Source organism: Falco punctatus (assembly GCF_963210335.1).
Source record: "Falco punctatus genome assembly, chromosome: 3".
In the NCBI taxonomy this organism is placed as follows: Eukaryota; Metazoa; Chordata; class Aves; order Falconiformes; family Falconidae; genus Falco; species Falco punctatus.
This window is the reverse complement of record NC_137582.1, coordinates 71754296-71776613: the sequence shown is the minus strand read 5'-3', so window position 1 is coordinate 71776613 and position 22318 is coordinate 71754296. Positions and strand designations below refer to the sequence as shown.

Genomic DNA, 22318 nt, shown 5'->3' with positions numbered 1-22318 from the left:
ACCTCAAGTCAACCACCAGGGGAGGTTTAGATTGGATATTAGGAAAATTTTAACTGAAAAGATAGTCAAGCATTGGAACAGGCTGCCCAGGGAGGTGGTGGAATCACCATCCCTGAAGGTATTTAAAAGACGTGTAGATGAGGTGCTTAGTGACATGGCAGTCCTGTGTTAACAGTTGGACTTGATGATCTCAAAGGTCTTTTCCAACCTAAATGATTCTATGATTCTACTCTTGGCTGTCTATAGAACCCTGGCAGAATACAAAGGGAATTTTGCAATTTATTTCAATGGAACCTGGACTTTCCTCAGGTTACTCCATAATGATGGCTACCATGCTTGCCTTTGCCAACGGTTCTGCAATATCTTTAGCAAAGTTTCAAATTGATGTAAAGTCCTCTCTAATATTTGAAGTGCAGAATTATTTTAAAATATCAATTGCCATCCATAGTACAAAGTGATGTAAATTGTAACTAACTTTCACCTTCATTTAACAATTTTTAATATAATTCCCTCCCTATGGGTTCCATTTGCCTTTGTAATCTTTGGGAATGAACACTGCCTACTCATTCTGGGAAGTAACAGTGCAACAGAGACACTATGGGAGATAGTAATTTTGGATTATTTCTATTTATAGCTCCCATATACTGTCAGTGAGAAAACTAAGACAATGAAGACATTCAATGACCCAAAGATGTAAACAAACACCTAGATATTTTTTAAAAATCACTGACCTGCTTACCCACACACTCACCAGCTTTGTTCCAATTTTCAGTTTACTTTTTTTGCCACTAGAGTTCTCTAAGTACCCTGTGCTGAGTATTCATTGGCACAGAGACAGAATCAAGAGTTTTATCCATCCTCCTGAGTTCCACTTCACTAGAATAGTGGGTAACCCACACAACAGTTTGTGATAGAAAAACCTCACATAAGTATCTTACTCTAGAACAGGGCTCATGGCTAAGTGGTCTGAGAAAAAAGACAGTATGGATGTGGGCATACATAAGAGGAGGGAGGCTTAGAAAACATCCCTTTTTTTGTTATTTCTTGTTGCCTAGAAAAAGTGCTTACACCTCTGTGTATTGCTTTCCCTCTAAAACGCCTGGTTTGCCCCAAGCAGTGCATAGGGTGCTCAAGTGACTGAGGGGCTTGTGGGTACCACAAGGAATGGGTAGAAGTAAGGCACTGCAAGCAGTGTGGGAGATACAAGTCTAATGACCTTTAAAATCTGGACCTAAATCTCTAAGATTCAGTTTCGTCATCTGTAAAATAGATTAGATGTCTCACACGGCACTGAAAATTGTTCAATAATTGATTTGACACATGCAGAATAACACGCAGAATAAAGATATTTCATGAGTCAAAGTAGTCTGTAGTTTCAAGAGCCCAATTTTCACCAGAATGAGTTTTATGCTAGTTCTGATACCAGTGAGATTTGTGTAATTTTTGTTCTTTGAGTTTATGAAAAAAAAAAAATCTGGTCCATATACACTAATATTTTATTACTACTATTTTTAAACCAATACATGGCTGAAAGAAGGATGCGTGATAAAAATAGCAATTAGCATGAATTAACTGATTATTAGGGTACTTTTTTTGGACAGAGGGTATGGAAAAATTATTTGGGCCATGACAAATACACAAAAATGGTGAAGAATTTGGACCAGGAATTTGCTATTCCTTACAAGAAGACTGCAAAATGTAAGTCGGATGGTAAAAACTTGTATGAGGCAAGACCCTTTCACACAGCATACAGTCACTGTGGAACTCACTGGACTGTAGAGCATTCTTTGTGTATGTTACCAATTTCTTGTCCCAAAAGGTTTAGATAAGTACAAGAACAATTAAATAATGCAAAGTTATTAATATTTTCATATTAATTTGAATATCAGCATCTAAATATTAAAGTTAACAAACTGTTTATATTATATATTCAACTCCATGCTCCAGAGGCAAGAGCAGCCTTTACCAATATAAGATTTATAAAAATATTAGGGTGAGATTTAATGTGGAGAGAGGAGTAAGTCTCATCTGACTGCTCTGCTGTTTTTAGGACTTCCCTGAAGTCTCCAGCATAGGTCAATAAGAGATCCAGAACACCAGATTTTATTAAACAAAAAAGGAAAGTGAGTGTGATTTAAAAATTACTAGACTTTTTTCATTTAAACAATACATACACATGCTAAAATTTATGTCACTCACATAACATCTGTCACTAGTTTGAGCTTCACACTTTGCAGACAAACTATATAATGCCACTCAGGTAATTATTTTAATTATTTCAGTTATTTGAAACTGTCTTAGATAATTACTTCCATCAGCTAAGCAATTTCATTGCATACAGGTAGCAGTATCGTTCACAGACATGAAATTGGCAGTATAGCTTCTAAATTTAAGAGAGTAGAGATTTAATATGGGGATGTAAGTTTACTTGAGATTACTCTTAAGCAGGAAATGTTGCCGAGATGAAAGAACCGGGAAAGGGAGGGTAAAAGTCCAACCCCTCAATCACCATTCTAAAGACTCCTGTGGAAATAGAAAGTACTCAAAGATAAACTTAATTCAAAATAAGGTTGATTTGGGGGGGTTGTTTTGGGTTTGGGTTATTTTTGTTGTTGTTGTTGTTGTTGTTGTAGTTGTTGGGTTTTTTTAATTTATCCTTGTCTTTTGGATTAGCTACTGTCTTTTATAGAAAAACTAATGACTTACAGTGGAATTTGTAATATATATGAAAAGAATAAATACATTATTTCCAATAATTCACAACTATTATTCTCTGGTGCTTCCTCCTACATTATTGCTACTTGATTTTACCTTCATTAATAATTATTTTATCCAATATGCAGACTTTCGGTGACAATTACTATTTTTATTAGCATAAATAATGAGAGTTTCTTGTGAGCAAATTGGAATTACTAAAGCAGTTGTCTTACATCTATTTTGATTTAATTTAGATTGATTTCAAAAGGTCTTTATAGGTATACTTAAAAACTGATTCTCCTTAGTTACTATATTTACATCTATAGCCTAATTTTCATTTTTTTCTAAAAATCAGGTATTTGTAAGTTGCTTATATCCTTATATGTCATAAAGTAGAAATCCTAGCATTGAATTCACCAAGGTCTGTATTTGGGGTCTGAGTGCCACTGTTGATGCATCTTATTTCACAAACTTTTTTTAGAATTTTTCCGTTTTTTTAATGTGATGAAAAATAATAACTGCTAAAAGAGCCATCTGAATTTAAAAGTAGTGTTACCCTCATCTGTAAAATCACTGTTATCACTTCTATTATTTGAGAAGCAAAGATAGCACATTAAAAGTGAAAGAAAACTGACAGCGTGACAGCTTTCATTTACATTTTGATAGTTCCAAATGCAGCCTTCAGCACAGAACTAAGTTCATATTTCACTGCATTTTCATCTCTCGGTCTAATAAAATACATATTTTTCTGGACTTTATTGCTATTGCTTCAGGCTTGGGTATTTTAAATGTTGTTATTATGTTTTCAGAGCAAGTTGCAGCATAAAATATAAATAGAATTGTGGCAAAGAAGCAGTAAATTGACCCACATATACATTACTTTGGAAGCATATTTTTAAATTCATTATCAGAATTGTTTCTTTTGCTGCTGCAGTAAATATTATGTTATATTATTCTGTTTTGGAGGTAGAACAGAATGAATAGCTTGTTAAACACTGGATTTAAAGGAAATGGGCAGTGAAATGAAACACTTCTGTAAGAAGGCATTTGTTAACATTCAAGGCTTTCCAAAACTATATTAGTCATTGCTTTTATCATGATTTATAAATAGACTTTCTGAAACGTCACTCAAAGTTCATTAAAAACTGCATATGTACAATCCAACAACAATGAAAAATAATACAGGAGAAACCCCTGTGAAATCCAACACCAATTACACAAGTAAACTAGCAGGAGTGAGCCAATGGGAAAGCAAGATATGTAAGAAGTTACATTTGTTCCACAGATGTTGGGGAAAACAGAAGATAATAACGCTGAAAGACTGCAATGCAATAACTATTTCTTCTAAAAATTCCAATGAAAAAATAAGAATTTCAATGTAATTGAAAAAGATATAGTACTGAGATTATGCTTTTAGACCCATTATTGAGTACAAACATCCATAATATTAACAAAACCTTTTTAATTATTCAGTATGCTAAGGCCAAATGGAGGGGGAAAAACCATTCAGAATTCTCCCTTTGGATCTATTGATTGAACATGATTTAGTCAGAGAATGTATCAAAGAGATGCCATCTCAAAAATTTCCTATGGAACAGAATCATGGATTGTAAAATCAGAAGAGACCACTATAGTCACCTACACTGAGCTTCAGATCACCACAGAGCACAGAGAACTACCCTGAATTAATCTGAACTATAGCATGCCTTTTAAAAATAACTAATGGATCAAATGCATTCCTGTTACAGCCTAAATTAAGAAAGATTTGACCAGAGTGAATCTAGCTTAATTTCTTTCTGAATTTACTTATCTACATTTAAAACAAACAAGGAAGTTTACCCACTCCCCCTTTGTATCTCCTAACGAGAACTAAAATTGAAGCAAACAAGAGAATCTCTGTTTTGCCAACATGTATTATAAAAGAATCACAGATTTAACAATGCATTGCCAACTAACCTATGCAGACAAAACAAAGCATCCAAATTATTCATCTGTTATAGTTTCACTCATTCATTAATGTAAGAGATAATTTTCTCTCTTTTTATTTTTAGACCCTTCATCCTTATTTTATTACATTAAAAAAATAAGTAAATAATTGAAAAAACACTTAGGAAGAAACAATGCTTCATTAAATAAAGAATAACAAATGCTTTTTTTTTTTTTTTTTTTTTTCTGAAGTGGTTGAATTAAGTACCTGAAATACTGCATTAAAGCAATTCCATAGGACATCAGAGTATGTAACAGGTAGCGTTTGCAGCCAAGCCCTTAAAATAGGCTTCCAATCCAACACCGAAGAACTCATGAAGACCATCCCATTACGAGAAACTGTTGCAGGGGAAGCATTGTCAATGTTGTGAGGTTCAAAAATAATTTTGCAACTGGGGGACATGGGAATACGATCTCCATTGGCCAAAGTAAGGGTCTTATTATCGTCCAGAACAGAGTTCAGGTTTTCAATCCATATTGCATCAACAGGTCCATCCAAAACTATCCAGATATGCTCACCCTAATAAAAGGAGAGACAGACACACGCAACTTTAGGTACACTGACCAAAAATATACAGTTACGTAATCTCAGAGAAAATACTCTTGGATATAAATAATGAGTCGTGATTTGGTGCTGATTAGCTCAGCATGAACCGCAATTTTTGTAATTTGCTCAGTGACTTTAATCCTTCTTTTGTTATCCCATGTCATACCAAAAATAACATTAAGGAACAGTGACAAAAATTAATCTGAACTGTTTTAAGCACAAAGCTGTCCATTTCTTCTAGTACATTAGCCAGCACAACATCCACCAAGGTGGATGAAAACATTTCCCACTAAATACAGTCACAGACATGGGCACACAGTCAGTCCTTGTGGGATGTTACCTAAGTGTTTCATGTAAGGCTTCCCATTTTCCAAGTGAGAACTGAATGAAACTTCAGAACATTTGAGTGTAATTATGATTCCATGAAACATAATCTGCAAGTTTGATAAGAGAATTGGGAAATGCTTATACTGATTTCTTACCAAAGCCTCTTACATTCTGATATAATTAGTGAAATAGAGTGGCACTGACATAAAACCAGACAGGAGAAAATTAACTTTCCTGTTCTCACATTAAAATATGAGCAGCCCTTGCTTTTGTGTTTGAATGATAGGACTACCTGCTTACAGAAGGAACAAAACCCTTAAAATCTTTTACAATTTGATTCTGGAACCTCAAGTGCTTGGGAAGCCTAGTGCTCTCTGGCATATACACACAGTCAGACACAAAGCAAAACTAACACTGTATTTTTCCCATTTGATTTTATAATAGATGATCTTTCACATAAATGACAGGCAATGAGACCTTATGGAAGTATTAAATGTTCTTACTAACTATCATGACACAATATCCATTACCTTCTTTGCTTTTAAAGTTTTTCTCCATAATGTAGAGAAAATACCATCTGTCCAGTCATTTGTAGCAACATCAAGGGTACCAAACATCTGGGAAGCTGTGATTGCCTTTGGGTTCATTCTCATCTCTTTATGAGGAGCACCACAATCTGTCATTGCTTTCATCAAAATATTAATGCATTTTGTCTTCCCTGCACCAGTTGGACCTAGAGTCATCATACCTTAAAACAACATAAACATGGTTTCAAATTAAATGTTAAAATATCATGCTACCATTTAACAGTTCCTTGCATCAATGATCCTTGCTTTATTTTTATCAAAAGCCAATACAAATAAGATGTTTCTCACTCCACTTATCGTTGACTGAAATGGAATTTTAAAATAGTATTAAAAGGCCTCTATAAATGTCTGCTGTGCTATGATAGGCAAGCCTATGTGGGTCTACATCCCCCCTCAGGCAGTTCTTTTCCTTTTTCTAATTGGAAAACACAACTGCCTTTTGATGTTCACATGCAATGACATTGACGTGACTGGTGGTAAACAAAACCAGTAATTTCTAAATGTATTTAATGAGAATGAGTAGTTCCCAATGATACACAAAAGTGAATGTATCTTTCTGAAGGAAAAGTAACAAAAATATGTACCTGAATCCATCTATGCTGACATTTTAACACCTCTTTCTTACATAAAAAAGTTAGCAGCATCCACACTTTTAATTTCATCAGTGTATACGCATATTGCTTAAGGAAAAGAAGCCACATCTTCAACAATAAATTGAGCCTTCAATTGATCCTTTTTAGTTATATTTTCTAAATCACCTGTTCAAGGGGGCCAGAGTCTGTCCAAAAACAGATGGGACATTCAAACTGAGACTTCCAAAGTCATCGAAGGGAGCTAGATAACTCCTGCTAACCCTAAAGGTAACTGGACAACATAATCCTTAGCTGGCTTTGAAAACCTCTTCAACAAAGGTATGGAATAACCACAAACCTTAGTTACAAACCTAATCCAGTACAATGCAGGCTGCTTGATGTTTTCCCTGAAACTAAAGGGAGCTGAATGTTCCCAAAACCAATTTGAGCACCAAGCACTTACTCATGTCTTATGTTACATATGGGGAGATCTAATCCAAGCTCCTCAATGTTACTGGAATGACCTTACTGCTGGTTTCAACAGCATTTCAGTCAAAATACGTATGCTTCTGCTTGTGTGTGTGATTGCTTCTATTTCAACCAAGAGAAGCCATGCATTTTACAGATTTTTCCTTATTAATTGAAATCTCATGGTGGCCTCCCCATAAATCCAAGGGGCCACGAGCAGGACAAATGGAAGTCAGGAAACAGAATCTTTTTCCCTCCATGCAACAAATTCTGTCATAGAAAGGCCATGAGCATCCAAGCGTTAGGGCAATTGTATGACCTGAGCTGTATGACCCCTGGCAATAGCAGGGACGTGTACAGAGAAGAGGCATCTAAGCAGAATGCCATGGTGGATGCTGAAAATTTTGGGGGAACAGTGGTCTGTGGTGCCTCACAGACCAAAACCAGCTTCTAACAACAAGCGCATTTAATCATGACTGAAATCAATAAAGCTTTCATGGTTTCTATATAGATATAGGTATTACGATTTGATATGGAACACTGAACCCAGCGATCTGGAAGTAAATTAACAGCAAAGCATTAACCTGTTCTTTGGTCTAACCAATAATCTGAACTAAACATTTGAAGCATTAAGGTCTTAGATTGTGCTAGGTGACTGAGTATTTCCTTTTATTTGTTCCATTAGTTTAAGCTTACTATTCTGTTACTATGACAGGAAAAGGGAGAATAAAAAGGATGACACCTTCATAAATCTTTGCTCCTTTAGTTACATTTCCTTTGTATTTTCTCCTTCATATACTAACAAATGCTTTGTCATTAGAGTTAGGGGTGTGGGTGGTGACATTTCAAAGTAGGGGCATTTTTTTTTCCACTCAGCTATGAATTGTAAACATGGTTTTACTACTGTCTCTGGTACCCTTCCTAGGACAGGATAATCTTTACTTATTAGCCTTTTGTGCACTGTAAAAATGCATTTCCATAGAATCACAGAATGGTTGAGGTTGGAAGGGACCTCTGGACACTATCTTGTCCAACCCCCCTGGTCCAGCAGGAGGTGGGCTTATTTCTCCTCAGTGTAAATGTCCAGAATAGAACACAAAGAACAGCAGTTGGAATTATATTGTATGCTTGGTAGAATCTATCAAAGTAAAGCTTTGCAGGATTATTTTTTGTAATCTTCTCAGCATCATAATCTCACAGTAACATTAAACATGAGCTTCATGACTGAACTGTGTCTGAGGGCAACAACTGATTTCAGAACACTGAACAAAATTGACTGTTTCTGAATTTTAATGCATACTCTACATCTGAACTTGTTCCATAGATATTTCAGTCACTGAAGGCCACACTCATATTTCCCATTAAAATGTAATACAACAAAGCTAAAATCTCACTACGTGTGCATTGCACACCAAAAAAAAAAAAAGTCGTAACAGTTTCCTAGCAGAATATCCACATAGGCTTTAAAAATGACATCTGTTCAATTTTAAAATACATTTTTCATTAAAATAATCTGCATTCTGTAGCAGATAATATAAAAAACCATTGCTTTTATACAGTCTCAAAACCTCATCTAGCATGCTAACCATGTCGGACTTGCTGAGTTTCATACAGCTGAATGAGTTTAAGTATCCACGGTGGATGATGAATAAGCCCTGCTTTCTCTGCCTGTTTCTGGATGGCTGACTGTAGTTCAGGATACCCAGCTTTATCCAAAGTAATTCCAGGGAACAGGTCATTAATGAGACTCATAAATAAAGGTTCATCTTCATCCACCTGTCAGGGATAAAGTGAGGGGAAATACATTATTTGTTCATTGAAATTATTAATGAATTAAGCTGCAAACAATCTTCAAGAATATGCCATTTAAAAGATAGTAGAAAACTTTACCTTTTCCAAAGCAAATATTACAATTATTAATCAGTTTTATTAAGTGAATTTCATACAATGCAATAAAAAGTAGTAATTTCTAAATTAAATACTTAAAGCTTCTAAAAACTTAACATATTAGTACAGTTTCCTTCAATATATATATATACATGGTTTGTTATTTGTTACATAAGCCAGCAAGATTCATTAAAATTGTATTTTGCCTTGGATTTTTTATTATTTTTTTCCTTCTGTAAATCTCTGAAGCACACCTATAGGCATGTACCAATGCGCTGAATAGATTAACATGAGAAAAAGAAATTGGTTCCATCACAAATCTGGCTCCGAAGGTAAATACACAGAGTCTAGATGTGCTATAACCTTTCTATTACAGCAATAAAAAGAAAGATGAATACTTTAAATAGTAATATTGGAAGAGATTTGACTATATAAGTAGGCGTTAGCTGCTTCCAATTACCTCACTCATTGCAATTCTTTTGGTGTTCTGAAAAGGCAACAGACTCCCAAGAAATGTATAAATTTAAATTCTGGATTAAGACGGGTCTTTAATGACATTATTAAAAGTTAATACAATGTATTCTTCCCTCCTCTCCTTAGGGCAGAAAGAATAAAAAAGAAAAGCCAATTAGAGGATCAGTTTAGGTCCCCTAGGATCTGATGGTATTTCCAATGATTTTTTCAGCTAGAGCTTCTGATGTGTTTTCCTCTCTTTAAAAGACAAATAGTGCTCACGCTGTAACTGTATTTTGATTCTCCACTCACTGACAGACCATCTTAAAAATGGCAAAATAATGTACCCAATCCAACTGCTGAAGAAAAAGAGCTTTTTAAAGTTAATAATAAATACACTTAAAAATGCAAACAAAGTACTCTTTTTGGGAAAGTCACCAGTGTTACAGTACCAGTTTGGAGAGGTTCATGTCCCGCAGAACTCTCATCACTACAGTTTTCTCTGGCTCTTTGGGATTAGATCTTTTCACTGCTCCAAGTGTTCTTAAAACAGACAGGATATTTCTAAGCCCAAAGTCATAGTGAACCTTGAAATAATGCATAAAAACAATTGGTACCACAAAGATTAAACACTCTGAAATCAAGAGAGGGCTGAAAACTAAATCCATTAAACAAATAAATATTCTACTGAACTTTTAAATATTATTAATATCATAGTATTTCATCTTTTCAAATAGATTTCCAATTCTGTTGCTATCGTATGCTGAAGATATTTTCCAGTGTTGTATGTCCACATCTGCCAAGTGTCCCTTTTGGTAGTAGATTACCACTTTTACAAGTCATCTATAACAGAGATGCACCTTCTATCATTTCCTAAATTTGTGACTTGCCAGATGCACAAACAGCAAACTACATGCCTTCAGACTACTGTGTTTTCTGCTCGTGCAAGGACTGTTGCTGTCTTGAAATATGGTACTGAGATTCACGACTAAAAGGGCCAACCTCTTGCTGATACAAACATATTGAAGATATAATTTGTTATATGTAAGCCTATCCTATCCTGTACTTACTGACTTTATGCTCTATGGATGGTTTCATAACAACTTGGATCAGAACAGAAGGATTTACTTCCAATTGCCATGTGCATCCTAGAGGTATATCTAACCAGCTTTGGACTTAGGCAAGTAAGGGCTGGAAAATCTTCCCTTCCACTATGGGTGCAGTTGCGTATTTGCAGAGCCATACAGACATATTTAATTAATTTTAGCACTTGTACCTGAACATGCAAATACGTCTTAGTTAACGCAGATTTGAAAATACATGCAAAATCTGTAATGTGTTTCCTCTTTGACCATTGATGCAAATGCTAGAAGGAAAGCTATCAGGGTAAAGGTTCTAAATTATAAAGTCTCTACTACTGCCAGCTACTTGGAAAACTAAGTGGTACAGACAGACATGGAAGGAGGTAATAAAGATATCCTTACATTTGGAGAATATCTGCTCCCTCTGATTGATTGGAAATGTTTTTGAGACCAAGTGCATAGACTTGTTTTTACATTTCTTCATTCAGCTGAGGAACAAATCAGGTGCAGAAAGCTTTGCAGAAAAATACCTGACACTGCACTGAAGCCACAAGCTCTCCAATTACATATCTACAATTATAGTAGGCAATAAAAAAAAAAGAAGTGTCCTTTTTAAGACAGTTGAAAAGATATTTCCATTTCAGTTGGCACTTCTGTACTACGGCCAAAAGTTGGATTCCACACTTGAAGATGAACCCTACTGAAAAGACTTTAGAAAAGAAATTAAATTTATCAGTTGGCTAGAAAACATGCTATATCCGGAAGACGTAAAACAAAATCTACTGCAGAATTAGGAAGAACAAATATGTAGGATGAGTTACGATAGAGGTCTTTGACATACAAAAAAAATCTGCAAAAGAGGAAGACAGAAGGAATAGAAAGGAAAAGAAGTAACGTGCTTAACTGCAGCAAAGGAGATTCAAGTTAACTTTTAGAGAAAACTTTTGTGACCAGAAGGAAAAATAAACTTTGGAGCAGAATGCCTGGGAAACTGCAGTCTACATGTCAATCAAAAATGTTAAGGAGAGTCACAAACATTTACAGCAGATTATTTAGCTAAGAATTATTTTTTCTCCAGAAAGGTAAATGGATGAGCCCTCAAGGCTCCATCCTTTTTTCAATTTTTTCTTTCTCTTTTTTTTTTTTTTTTTTTTTTGTGTGTGTGTGTGTGTTTAGTTATTCGATCAGGTGCCAAGTTCTTACCACTTCAAAAAGTTAGATATGAATGTTCATCCAGGTACTGCCAGGAAATCTCATTTAGAGATGGAAACATTAAAACAAAAATATTAACAACTTTGTGTGAAGTTTGGAAGGGACATTATCTGTTGATGACAAAGTCCAATATTATTTAATATGTCCTAGTGAAATATCCAGAAGCATGACAAGGGCTGATATATTTCTTTTTCTCCATGCCAGATGGCCATCATTGACACACTGGAATGAGTCCAGCAAAAGATGGCCAAGTGAGAGGAAAAGAGAATGGTCAAAATTTGCAACAGATAAAATTGCAACGGTTTGCATAAGGAAAAGATTCTTCACAATGAGAGTGGGCAAATACAGAAAAGGTGCCCAGAGAGAATGAACATCTCCATCCTTGGAGATACCTGAAACACACCAAGTGCCTTAGCAATCTGCTTTAAATTGGCACATGTTGAGCTAGAACTTAGACAAGGTGACGTCTGGAGGTCCCTTCAAATTTACATGAGTCTATGATTTTATAGACGTGACCACTTTGTTAAAGTTGAAGAAATACTGTCCTACCCATTAGAAAATCTAAAACAAATTAAAATTACTTTTAAAGACAGGTTTTTTGGTACATTCCAACTGACCTACCTGATGGGTAGTTCAAAGTGACCATAACTTATTTTCCTTAATCAGTCTGCTAGTTTTACAACTGCTTTGTCTTTTAGGAATGGCACAGAGCAGCTAGAATATACTTGAAAATGTGGATTATGAGCTATTTCTTTGCTACATATTTTAACAGCAGGCAAAAGATTGCAGTTGGGCAAAATGGACTTCAGTGGTATAGCTGATGTTCTTTTAAGGAAGAATTAAAAATGTGCAAATAAAAATCTCAACTCTAGAAGCAGAAATTGCTGTTGTGGGGAAAAGAAAAAAGGGGTATTGAAAGCACCTTAAGCAGATGATCCTCAAAAAGGGATTATGGCCTCATGTGCTTTCAAGCTTTGTTAGCTTTTTCTTTTCTGTTCATATGGTTTTCCCTAATCTGGGTGAGGCTTTGTGGAAGAGCTAAGTAGGGAACTTTGGCTGGAAGTCCTGTAACAAAGAAATAATTCAGTTTTGGGGGCCCTTTCAGAATAACTTTCATAGGCTTGTGGACACCTTGGGCTTCCTACACTTGCTAAGGGCTATTTTTTTTACTTTTTCTGTTTTTCTTTACTGAAGGAGATGACAGCCACTCAGGATGCCTTTAGCTACTTGTGACTCAGAGCTCCTCTTTCTACAGAGTCTGTATTTGTGTGCATAAAATATCTGGAGGACTCCATGTATTCCTTTTGGCACATTCCTTTTAGGTTTTGTGGAAGGTAAGTTCAGCTGGTGAATGCTTGTTTACTGTTATTTTCTTCTGTTGACATATATTGCATTTGCTAAAAACAGGCAATGTTCTGCCATTCCCTATTGCATTGGTTCTTTATGTGAGCCTGTTCTTTCCAGTTAACTGCCTGGATACCCAGCAGTACTTGCTTCAAATTTAAAATTTACCATTAAAAATTTAAATAATTTCCACTGGGAAAATCAGATTAATATGCCTCTAGAACTCTTTACAGTTCTGGTTTTCTGGCTAGACAGAAGCAATTTGTGTCCCCTGTACTCTGAGAAATATCTCCAGTTCATGGGACTCCCATAACTAATCAGATGAACTCATTAGATATATAGATATAGATATAATCACTTATTGCATCAGATATATTCCCCAACCTACAACAAACTTCACAAAGAACTTTAGCAAGTCTTTCAAAATATTCCATTACTACTACAACTATCTATGAAAGACGGGGGAGAGAGATAATAACTCACATTCAAGTAAGGAGGTGGTGGACCCAACTGAAAAGCAAAAGATGCAAAAGATGTCTGAGGTGGACAAAAAAGACCACCAAAATGACAAAACAGTGTGGAAAGTGGCCAGTCTCAAGTGTAGGCATGCAAATAAGGACAGGCCAAAAGAACAGCATCAGGGCAGAAGCCCTCACTTTTTTCTTGGGTAACCAGCACAAGCAGGTGCCGATTTGAAGTGCCTATTCACTAATGCACACAGCATGGGAAGAAAACAGGAAAAAAAAAAGTAGGACCTCTGTGTGCAGTTGCAGGGCTACAGCCTAATTAGGATGAAAGAAATGTGGTGGGATAGCTTGGCAAGACTGGAGCGCTGCAGTGGGTGAATACAGGTTCTCTAGGAAGGACAAGCCAGTAGGATTGGATGGGGAGTTGCCCTTTAAAGTAAAAGAAAGTGGCAACACTTGGCCTTAGGATGGCTGATGAGACAGTTGAGAGCATTTGGGTTAGGATTAGAGGGCTGATCAACATTGTGGCAGATGTCTGCTGCAGACTTTCTGATGAGGACGAAGCTGATGAAACTTTCTTCTGAAAATGAGAATTAGCCCCATCTTTGCAAAACCTGGTCCTCACTGGGGGCTCGAAATACCCCAGTATCTGCTAGAAGGGCAACACAGCAGGGCAGAGGCACTACAGGAGATTTCAACACTGTCTCCAATAACAACCTCACAGAGAAAATGGTGACTAGACAGGGTGGTCAGACACTTCAACATCTTGACCAGAGAGGCTGTGCAGTCTCCACACCTGGAGATATTCAAAGCTCACCTAGACAAGGTGCTGAGCCACCTGCTCTATTTGACTCCACTTTGAGCACAGGTATAGGACCTGTTGACCTCCCAAGGTCCCTTCTAAACTCAGTTCTTCTCTGATTTTATAATTGTATATAATTAATTTATACAAAAACAGGACTGTCCAAAGAGCTGCTGAGAAGCACAGGCAAGACAAACTAGCATGAGTGTGCAGAAAGCTATGCTTCCTAGCTCATATTGCAGAGTATAGAATCATGACCCGCAATGTAAACTGCTAGGAGCAAAGATCAGCATTGCAGGGTTCTCTGGTGAATACTGGAGAAATGTTAGAGGGTCCTGAAGAAATTGTAAATACACATGGAAGACGGTTCCCCACAGACTTCATGGCTTGTATAGTAAGAACTATGGAATTTAAGATATAAGTGAGAAAGAAGCATAAAATTCAAATATATATTTGTGATGTAGCTGGGTGTGAGGGCTGTGACCATGTACACACCCAGAAAAATTGGTCATTAAATTCCATTAATTAATATCACAGAACTCCCTTGCTAGCATCAGTATAAATGAGACAAAGGACTGACCTGAGACAAAGTGATTGAGCTACACCTTAATTGTGGGATTGTGATGCCTTCACAACAAAGCATTTGCCCAATTGTTACAGGAGTTCTCCAAATGAGAATTTCAGACATTTCCACACAGTCATCCAAGCAGTTCCTATGACCCCTAGGCTAACTGATAAACACTTATATGCTTCAATATGTTGATTAACATGTTGAGTGGAGAATCTTGCTGTCTCAGAGACTTCAGGACAGTTTCTGCTGCAGAAATGACCAAACTACACACAAAAAATATTTGTACAGTTGCAGCTACAGTCACATACAAAACACTGTACATCATTAAGATAGCTAAGTTTTGTCTCTGTGTGTGTGTGTGTGTGTGTGTGTGATCTTTAAATACTCTGTCCACGAGTGAACCAGTTGTAATACCCACGACAATGCAAAACAAGGAAAGCACTTTTGCAGAAGTAGGTGGCTGAATTTCTGATGCCTGCTTAAATGTCTCTTACACAGTAAAACAAAGAATCATGTCCAGGACAAAAATGACCAGACAAAGTGAGGCGATGAGAAAATTTAATCCTACTGAGTCAGCCTGAGGGAAAAAAAAGAAATATCCATATTCAATACTCTGTATACAAGCTATGCTGCTAACTGCTGCAACTGTGCATACACAAATTTTCCTAAACAATGTCCACAAATTCCACTTAAGAGAAAGTTCTTGGAAAATGATCCTCTGACAACTGCAGCCTATAAGCCTGGTAACTATAGAACACAGGCAAATGACAGGACTGACGGAGTACGTTGGACAGCAACAAATGGACTAACACTAGTGATGCTAGACCAATATAGTGGATTCAGATTGCCTAAAAACTAATTTGAAGGCTAATGGAGACACCCTGGGCAAATATTACAGGGAAGCCAATAGCAAATATGACCCTTCAAAGGCCACTCTACAACATAAAACTGGTGAGTAAAACTCTCCCAGAAGAAGAAAACTGAGAGAAATGAAAATTGGAATCTAGTTTGATTGTATAGACAGAGAGTGAAATTACAGTGGTATAGAGAAAGGAAGAGAAAATCCAAATCTGTACTTTTTTGTTTTAACGCTGAAATATGAGGGCAATATGATGCACCATTATCTTATCCTGGTTGTAGTCCAAGATTTCTATATGGAAGTCAACATAGTCACTAATAAATACGTAGTATAGAACTGAAATAATATAATGGAGAATGTAGTCAATATACCCAGGTTCATTGTGGTCCAAACAAAGCAGGCATTTGAGCTGCAACTTAGCTACCATTCATATGATCTCTCTTTGAGACCCTCTAGCTGACTGCCAGCACAGGGCATTCAAAAGCAACACTTAGCTTTGTTTTTAAAAGCAGATTTATCCTTTGTTTCTACGTAAATACCCGTACCAAACAGAATAGCACTCTTCTGGTAGCACTCAGCAAGACAGTGCCTTCTAGGCACTCTTCAGTTATTTAGAATTCTTATACAACCTCTCCAATAGACCTAGCCTTCTTAAGTGAGGAGACTGAAAAATGTGTCCTCTGCAAAGTTCATCAGAGGAATATACACCGTGCCTCATAACTTCTACAATAATTGCACTCTGTTTAAGAATCAAAAATCAAGCTTCCATTACTACATAAATTAGTATGAAAAATAAAATCCATGTGATGATTTCAGGCTGTTTATAGAACTTGAAACTGAAAACCTTAAAAAATTAATAGGTTCATGAGTGTAAAAATAATTATATATTCTATGAAAGTATATTCTCTACATAGGCTTCCAGTGACAGCTTACAGTTTGACAAATATTTATTTTACCTGTTTAGATAACTGTTCTTCACAGAGTTTGTAGAGTGTATAGAATTTTCGACTAAGGACTTCGTTGTCTCGGAAACCAGCACTTGCCAGCTTGACTCGCATAATAATGCTACGGTCAGGCACCATCATAGCAACTGTGCGAAACTGAATCTTCAGATTTTCTGGAAGTTCCTGTCGTCCTGCATAGCCGGGGTTCTGAAAAATGCAAAACACAAAATAAAATATTATATAATGAAAGCGGGATAGGAAGGTTTATCTTTTCTGATAATTATTTGGCAAACACAGGAGCACGCACCAGATTACAAAGGGTAACTTGAGCATGTCACAATTACACATCACTACACCGTTGCCTAAATATTGCAGTTCATGAAGTATGTGGTATCACACATGTTATCTGGAGATGTCCGAGACACACAGACAGAGACATACAACCACTTACAGGTCTTGTTGGAACCGTTGTAAATGGTTAGTTCCTTGGGGTCTTGACAGTGTTCAATGCTGGAGGTTATTGTCTCTTTTGAGCATTCCCAGACCATTTCAGTACAAAGTCAGTCAAGCAGTGCAAGCCATAACTGAACATAATTTAAACTAACAGATCTGACCTTTCACTGAAAGATGTCTAAGTCATTCATGTGACTACTGCATGGCTCAGCTGTGACAACAGTAGTCACTAGCTATGTAGTAGTAACTTCTTAAACTCTTCCAGCTTTTTCCTAACTGCCTTCCCACTGGCCTTTGCATGCCACTAACTTGTCCTCTTTTTCATATTAAAGTGATAACATTACCTTTCCAAAAGTAGGAAAACTTAAAATAAAGACAAATGTTTCCATTTTGAGTTGTGGGTATGTAGCCTACAGCTAAGGAAGGGGAGATACAAAGATGCTTTTAAGGTATTCTTACGCTTTCCTGTTTCTTTGCCTCCTGCACTGCTAGAAGCAGTCCATAGGCACCAAAGATAAATCTTCCAGAGGCCAGTGAACCAAAGTGAGGGTGGTTTCCTTCATGCCATCATATTGAAGGATTGCAGTCAAAAGTTCTTCAGAGGTGATGAAATACTGACCAGACCAATTACAGTAGCCCTTGCAGTGGTCAGTTGCTTCTGCTTTATTTTGACAGACTTCAACTAAAAATATTAGAGGGTAGGGTTTAATCTCAGTCTTTGAAATATTCAACTGAAAAAGCCCTTAAAATATGTAGTTAATGATAATTGCATACCTCAAATCCTAAATTCCAGTTGAAAATATGGGCAAGAGAAAATAGCATCATTATTATTTCACCAAATTATTTTTCAAATTGTATTCACTATCTTCTAACAGACAGTTCAAATTATTTCAACTGAGAAATTTCAATGGTAAATGAAATAGGAAATATTTTTCACAGTTATGCCACTTACACATTTTCAGACACATACCATAGTCAGAAATATACCAAATTCTCTGTCCATGTCAACAATATCACCGTCAGTGAAAATGAACTGAGGTTTCTTATTTTTCTTACACTGAAGTACAATATATATCTGCTGAGCAGCTACTGATAAAACTGGAAGTTCAATACGGTTAAATTCATCAAAGCAACCCCATGCACCTGACTGAGCTAAACCTAAAAATAGAAAAAGAAAAATATTTTTATAAAATATCAAATCAAACAATAATAATACACATTTAAATAAAATACAGCCTGTTCTATACAACAATGTAACATGAGAAGAACAGAGAGTATGAACACAGAGCAAAATGAGAAGTAAAAACTCAGAAGAAATTGGGCTGCGCATTTAATAACACCCAGAAAAAGAAATACCCCTTGGAAGAAAGATATACAAGCTTCTTTCCAAAGAATTCTACACTTTCATAGCAACCGTAAGACAGAAAGTGTTCAATAATACTGTGTATAGCACCTAGTAGCATAAAACATGCATATAGCATGGAAACTCATCTATGCAGGGGGTGAAATGGTCAAAGATAAGCTTGAAAGACACCCGTCTAAATGAAAAGCACAGAATCAAATCAGAAACCACTACATTTGTGACAGAAGTATTGTGGCATTTTATAACAATTAATTCATAGGTCAAAAATTATTGGAAAATAGCATCCTGCTGCTCAAAACAGAGGAATTTGATGTCACACAACTGTTATTTGGAACAGCCTATGGAGCTCTAGACAGACATTAGTAGCCATAAACATCATGAAATTAATGTCTTCTGTAAGAGTCAAGTACTCCTTCTGTATCATGTTAGCGGGATTAAAATAGGAGAGTCTACCATGGCAGCTTTCTAGAGCAGTAGTGGGAAAGCTACGTAATACCCAGCTGTTCCATGTCCATTTCACAAGAGACAAAGGCTAGTAAGTCTACAAAGGAACTTCATGGATGCCATCTCCTCCCTTCCCAAAGCCCACACTGGACTAGTATTTCCTATTGCCTGAGACCAGCAAGCACCTGGATCAGTACTTTAACTGGTGCTACAAACAAATTTTCAGAGGTGTTTAATTCTGGTTTTTAACACTGGACTGGTGGAGCTCAGTTTGGCTTAAGCTATTTGAAGGCAGTGTGAAATGCAGAAACAAAGCACATGTCCAAGAAAAAGCACGTGTGTGTTTGCAATGCTGAACAGCTACGCCCAGAGCTCCCCTGCATCCCCATACTCTACATGGCAATGTCTATAGCACTGGTAAAATAAATCAAGGGGTGGTTTATGTGTAATGTTAATTTCTTAAGACACTTAAGCTAATGGAAGAGAAAGTACTCAAAAATCAACCATACTACCATTAATACATACTTTTCCCCTTTGTTTTCTATTTCATGTCTTTTCTTCTCTTGTCTTTGATCTGGCCTGTTCTGCTCACATTATCATCCTTCCCTTCCCTCTACTGTTCTTTGTCTGATCTTCCCTTGCTCTTTAAGGTGTTTCTCTAGGAACTCTCATCTTACTCCAAATCCCCTTGATGCCCCTTTTATGTTTCTTCTCTGCCCCTCATCTACTCTGTCCTGTCTTCTACTGTGATCAGCAATCATAGCCAAATCAGTACTTTTCAGTTTTTGCAGACAGCAAAACAGAAGAAAAATATGAAAATAATTTTTACATTAATTTTTTATGTTTTTTCAGTGTTCATTAACCATTTCTTTTAATATTGTTGTGCTGATTGGTCTTTTTCACCCATGTAATTTTGGAAGAACTCTTCAACAAAATTATTGGATTTACACCAGATGAAAACCAGTGGTAATGCAGCCAAAATTGGCTCCCTAAGATTTGATTCAGCCAGAGTAATACTGCAGACCTCCCAGGAAACTCAGTTCAATTCTACATGTAATCTTTTTCCTAAACCACTTCTAAATAATTTCTGGGATATTATACAGAAAAATATACTCCAAAAGAAAAGAATATTAAGAGAATAAAAAGTCAAATGGACTTAATTATGAAATTTAAAAACAAATTAAATATATACAAATACCACAATGCCATAATGAAGCAAAGATTAAAGTCATTCTTTAGACAGGTACGAAATTTAAAACATAAAAGACTCAATCCTACTGTCTTTAAAAAGAAATTAAGAATGTTCCTTAACTTCACCGGTATGAGGAATATCAGGGCCCTGAATACACCAACAGACCTTAATTGTGGGGCTTCTACCGATATTCTCTGTCCTTCAAGTCCAGGAGCTCCATTTCAGCTCAGGCAGGTCTGAGCCATGTTGTATGTAGGGCTGGGCACAGTCCTATCTACTGTTATCCCAACTTGCTGACTGAACATCCTGGAGGACCCCAGAACTATCCATAGCCTTACCTCCAGCCTTGCCTCCTGCTCTTTTTGGCTGAATCTCCTAGATGGACCCTGGACCCAGCTTGTTATTTCACCTTGTTTGATGGTCCTTGGACAGCTGAAGGAACAAGCTGTCACTAATCTGCCCTGCTCAGGCATCGTTGGACCGTGGCCAGCTCAGTGAAGTCCTTGCCCCTGCCTGTGCAGTGGTCACCCTGGGCTCCTGGCTTGTCTTCTCTCATGGAGCTGCCCCATTCTAGCTGCCCCCCTATAAAAAAATCTTGCAGAGATTTTTCAGATGCATTTGGCCCCTTTTGTTACCTGTATTACATGACTGCTAGGCTCCATTCTAAAAAAAAAAAAAAAAAAAAAAAAAAAAAGTGGGTTTTTTTCTTTGCTTTTTAAACATCAATATCTACTCTTCAGGATGCAACAAGGAAAAGCCCTAAAGCTGGATATTCTTTAACAAAGAAACTTTGTTCTATATCATATTGTCTCTCACACTTGATATCTGTATATTAAAGGGGTTTGAAATTACTTTCTCTATAGAATGCTGAGGTTCAGTTCTAACCAAACAATTTTTCCTTGGGGAAAAAAAAAAAATCACTTGTTCTGTAATGCCACCTGCTGCATGGATTAGGAAACCTGACAGGCAAGGCCAATATCCCACAGCTTTGAAAAAATTCAGTTCCAGCAAAATTATTTAATTATGGTGGTGTTTAAAAGGCAAAGGAAAGAAAATACACACAGATATAGATATACACATAGACACATACAGAAGCAAAGGCACAGCAAGTAAACACTCAACTGCAAAACAGCTTAGACACAAAGTAATTTTGTTGTGCACTGTCATACTGTGCATTAATTTCTGTCCCCACATAGAACATATTATGGTAATCAAATATTGAAATGGAGTAAAAAGCAGAAGATAAAGGACAAGACTAAAAAGACCTTTAACTATGTCTAAGAAATGTGACACACACACCTCCCACCCCAACCGGTACAGACATCCTGCAAACCTGGTCCTCACATGATGTAAGAATCAAACAGCATAGCTACTCCCCCCTCTCAGAAAGACTTCAAAATGCATCTCTGCAATGCAGTGCCATGTCCGTTTCCATGTCAGCGGCCCTATGATGTCTACACAGCTGGGTGGCCTGACCCTTGAACACTATATTGTGGGCACAGACCCCAGTACAAGTCCTAGGGCTCCAGCACAAAAAGAGTATGTTGCAGGCTACTGTGACAATCCCTGTCCTGCCATGTGACCCAACAGGCCAGGTGGTAACACCCTGTGTGCTGTTGTACACTGGGAGGTCTGGCTAAAAACAGTGTGACAGTGCAGTAATTAATCATGACAAAGCAGCTATAAGCTCTGTTTTGTGTTGAAATGACACATCTCCTAAGATTTTACACATGGGTGGTACTGTAGTGACATAATTCAGAGCAAATTTCACTAAAACAGAATTCTATCTCGCCAAAGTGCAGCCCAGAAGCAGTAAGCTACGAGGTACTCGTTGGTCCTGAAAGAATTTAAAGAGGTCCATATCTGTTTATTCACCTTCCGAATTAAGATAAATATCAAATCTCATATTAAATATTGCATTAAATATAAAAATCACAAAAAGTTACATCGGGTAAGACTGGAGTTGTTTGACTGTAACTATAGAAAACAGAACCAAAGCAAACATGACTTTTATACTCATCTACAGACAAGCACAGGCAAAAGGTTTCCTAAAGGGTATTC

The 22318-nt window shown here is 36.7% G+C and overlaps 1 protein-coding gene across 1 annotated transcript in view; it reads right to left on the bottom strand.

The window, feature by feature from the left end:
• LOC308060176 (dynein axonemal heavy chain 5-like) overlaps positions 1–22318 on the bottom strand; it is a 177840-nt gene that overhangs the window by 92809 nt on the left and 62713 nt on the right. Inside the window, exons 40-45 of the mRNA XM_080378560.1 lie at positions 18229–18416; positions 16818–17012; positions 9977–10111; positions 8771–8960; positions 6088–6305; positions 4892–5203 (exon numbers count right to left, since the gene is read on the bottom strand). Of these exons, the coding sequence (XP_080234686.1) occupies positions 4892–5203; positions 6088–6305; positions 8771–8960; positions 9977–10111; positions 16818–17012; positions 18229–18416 (1238 nt within the window). The remainder of the gene's footprint in view (positions 1–4891; positions 5204–6087; positions 6306–8770; positions 8961–9976; positions 10112–16817; positions 17013–18228; positions 18417–22318) is intronic.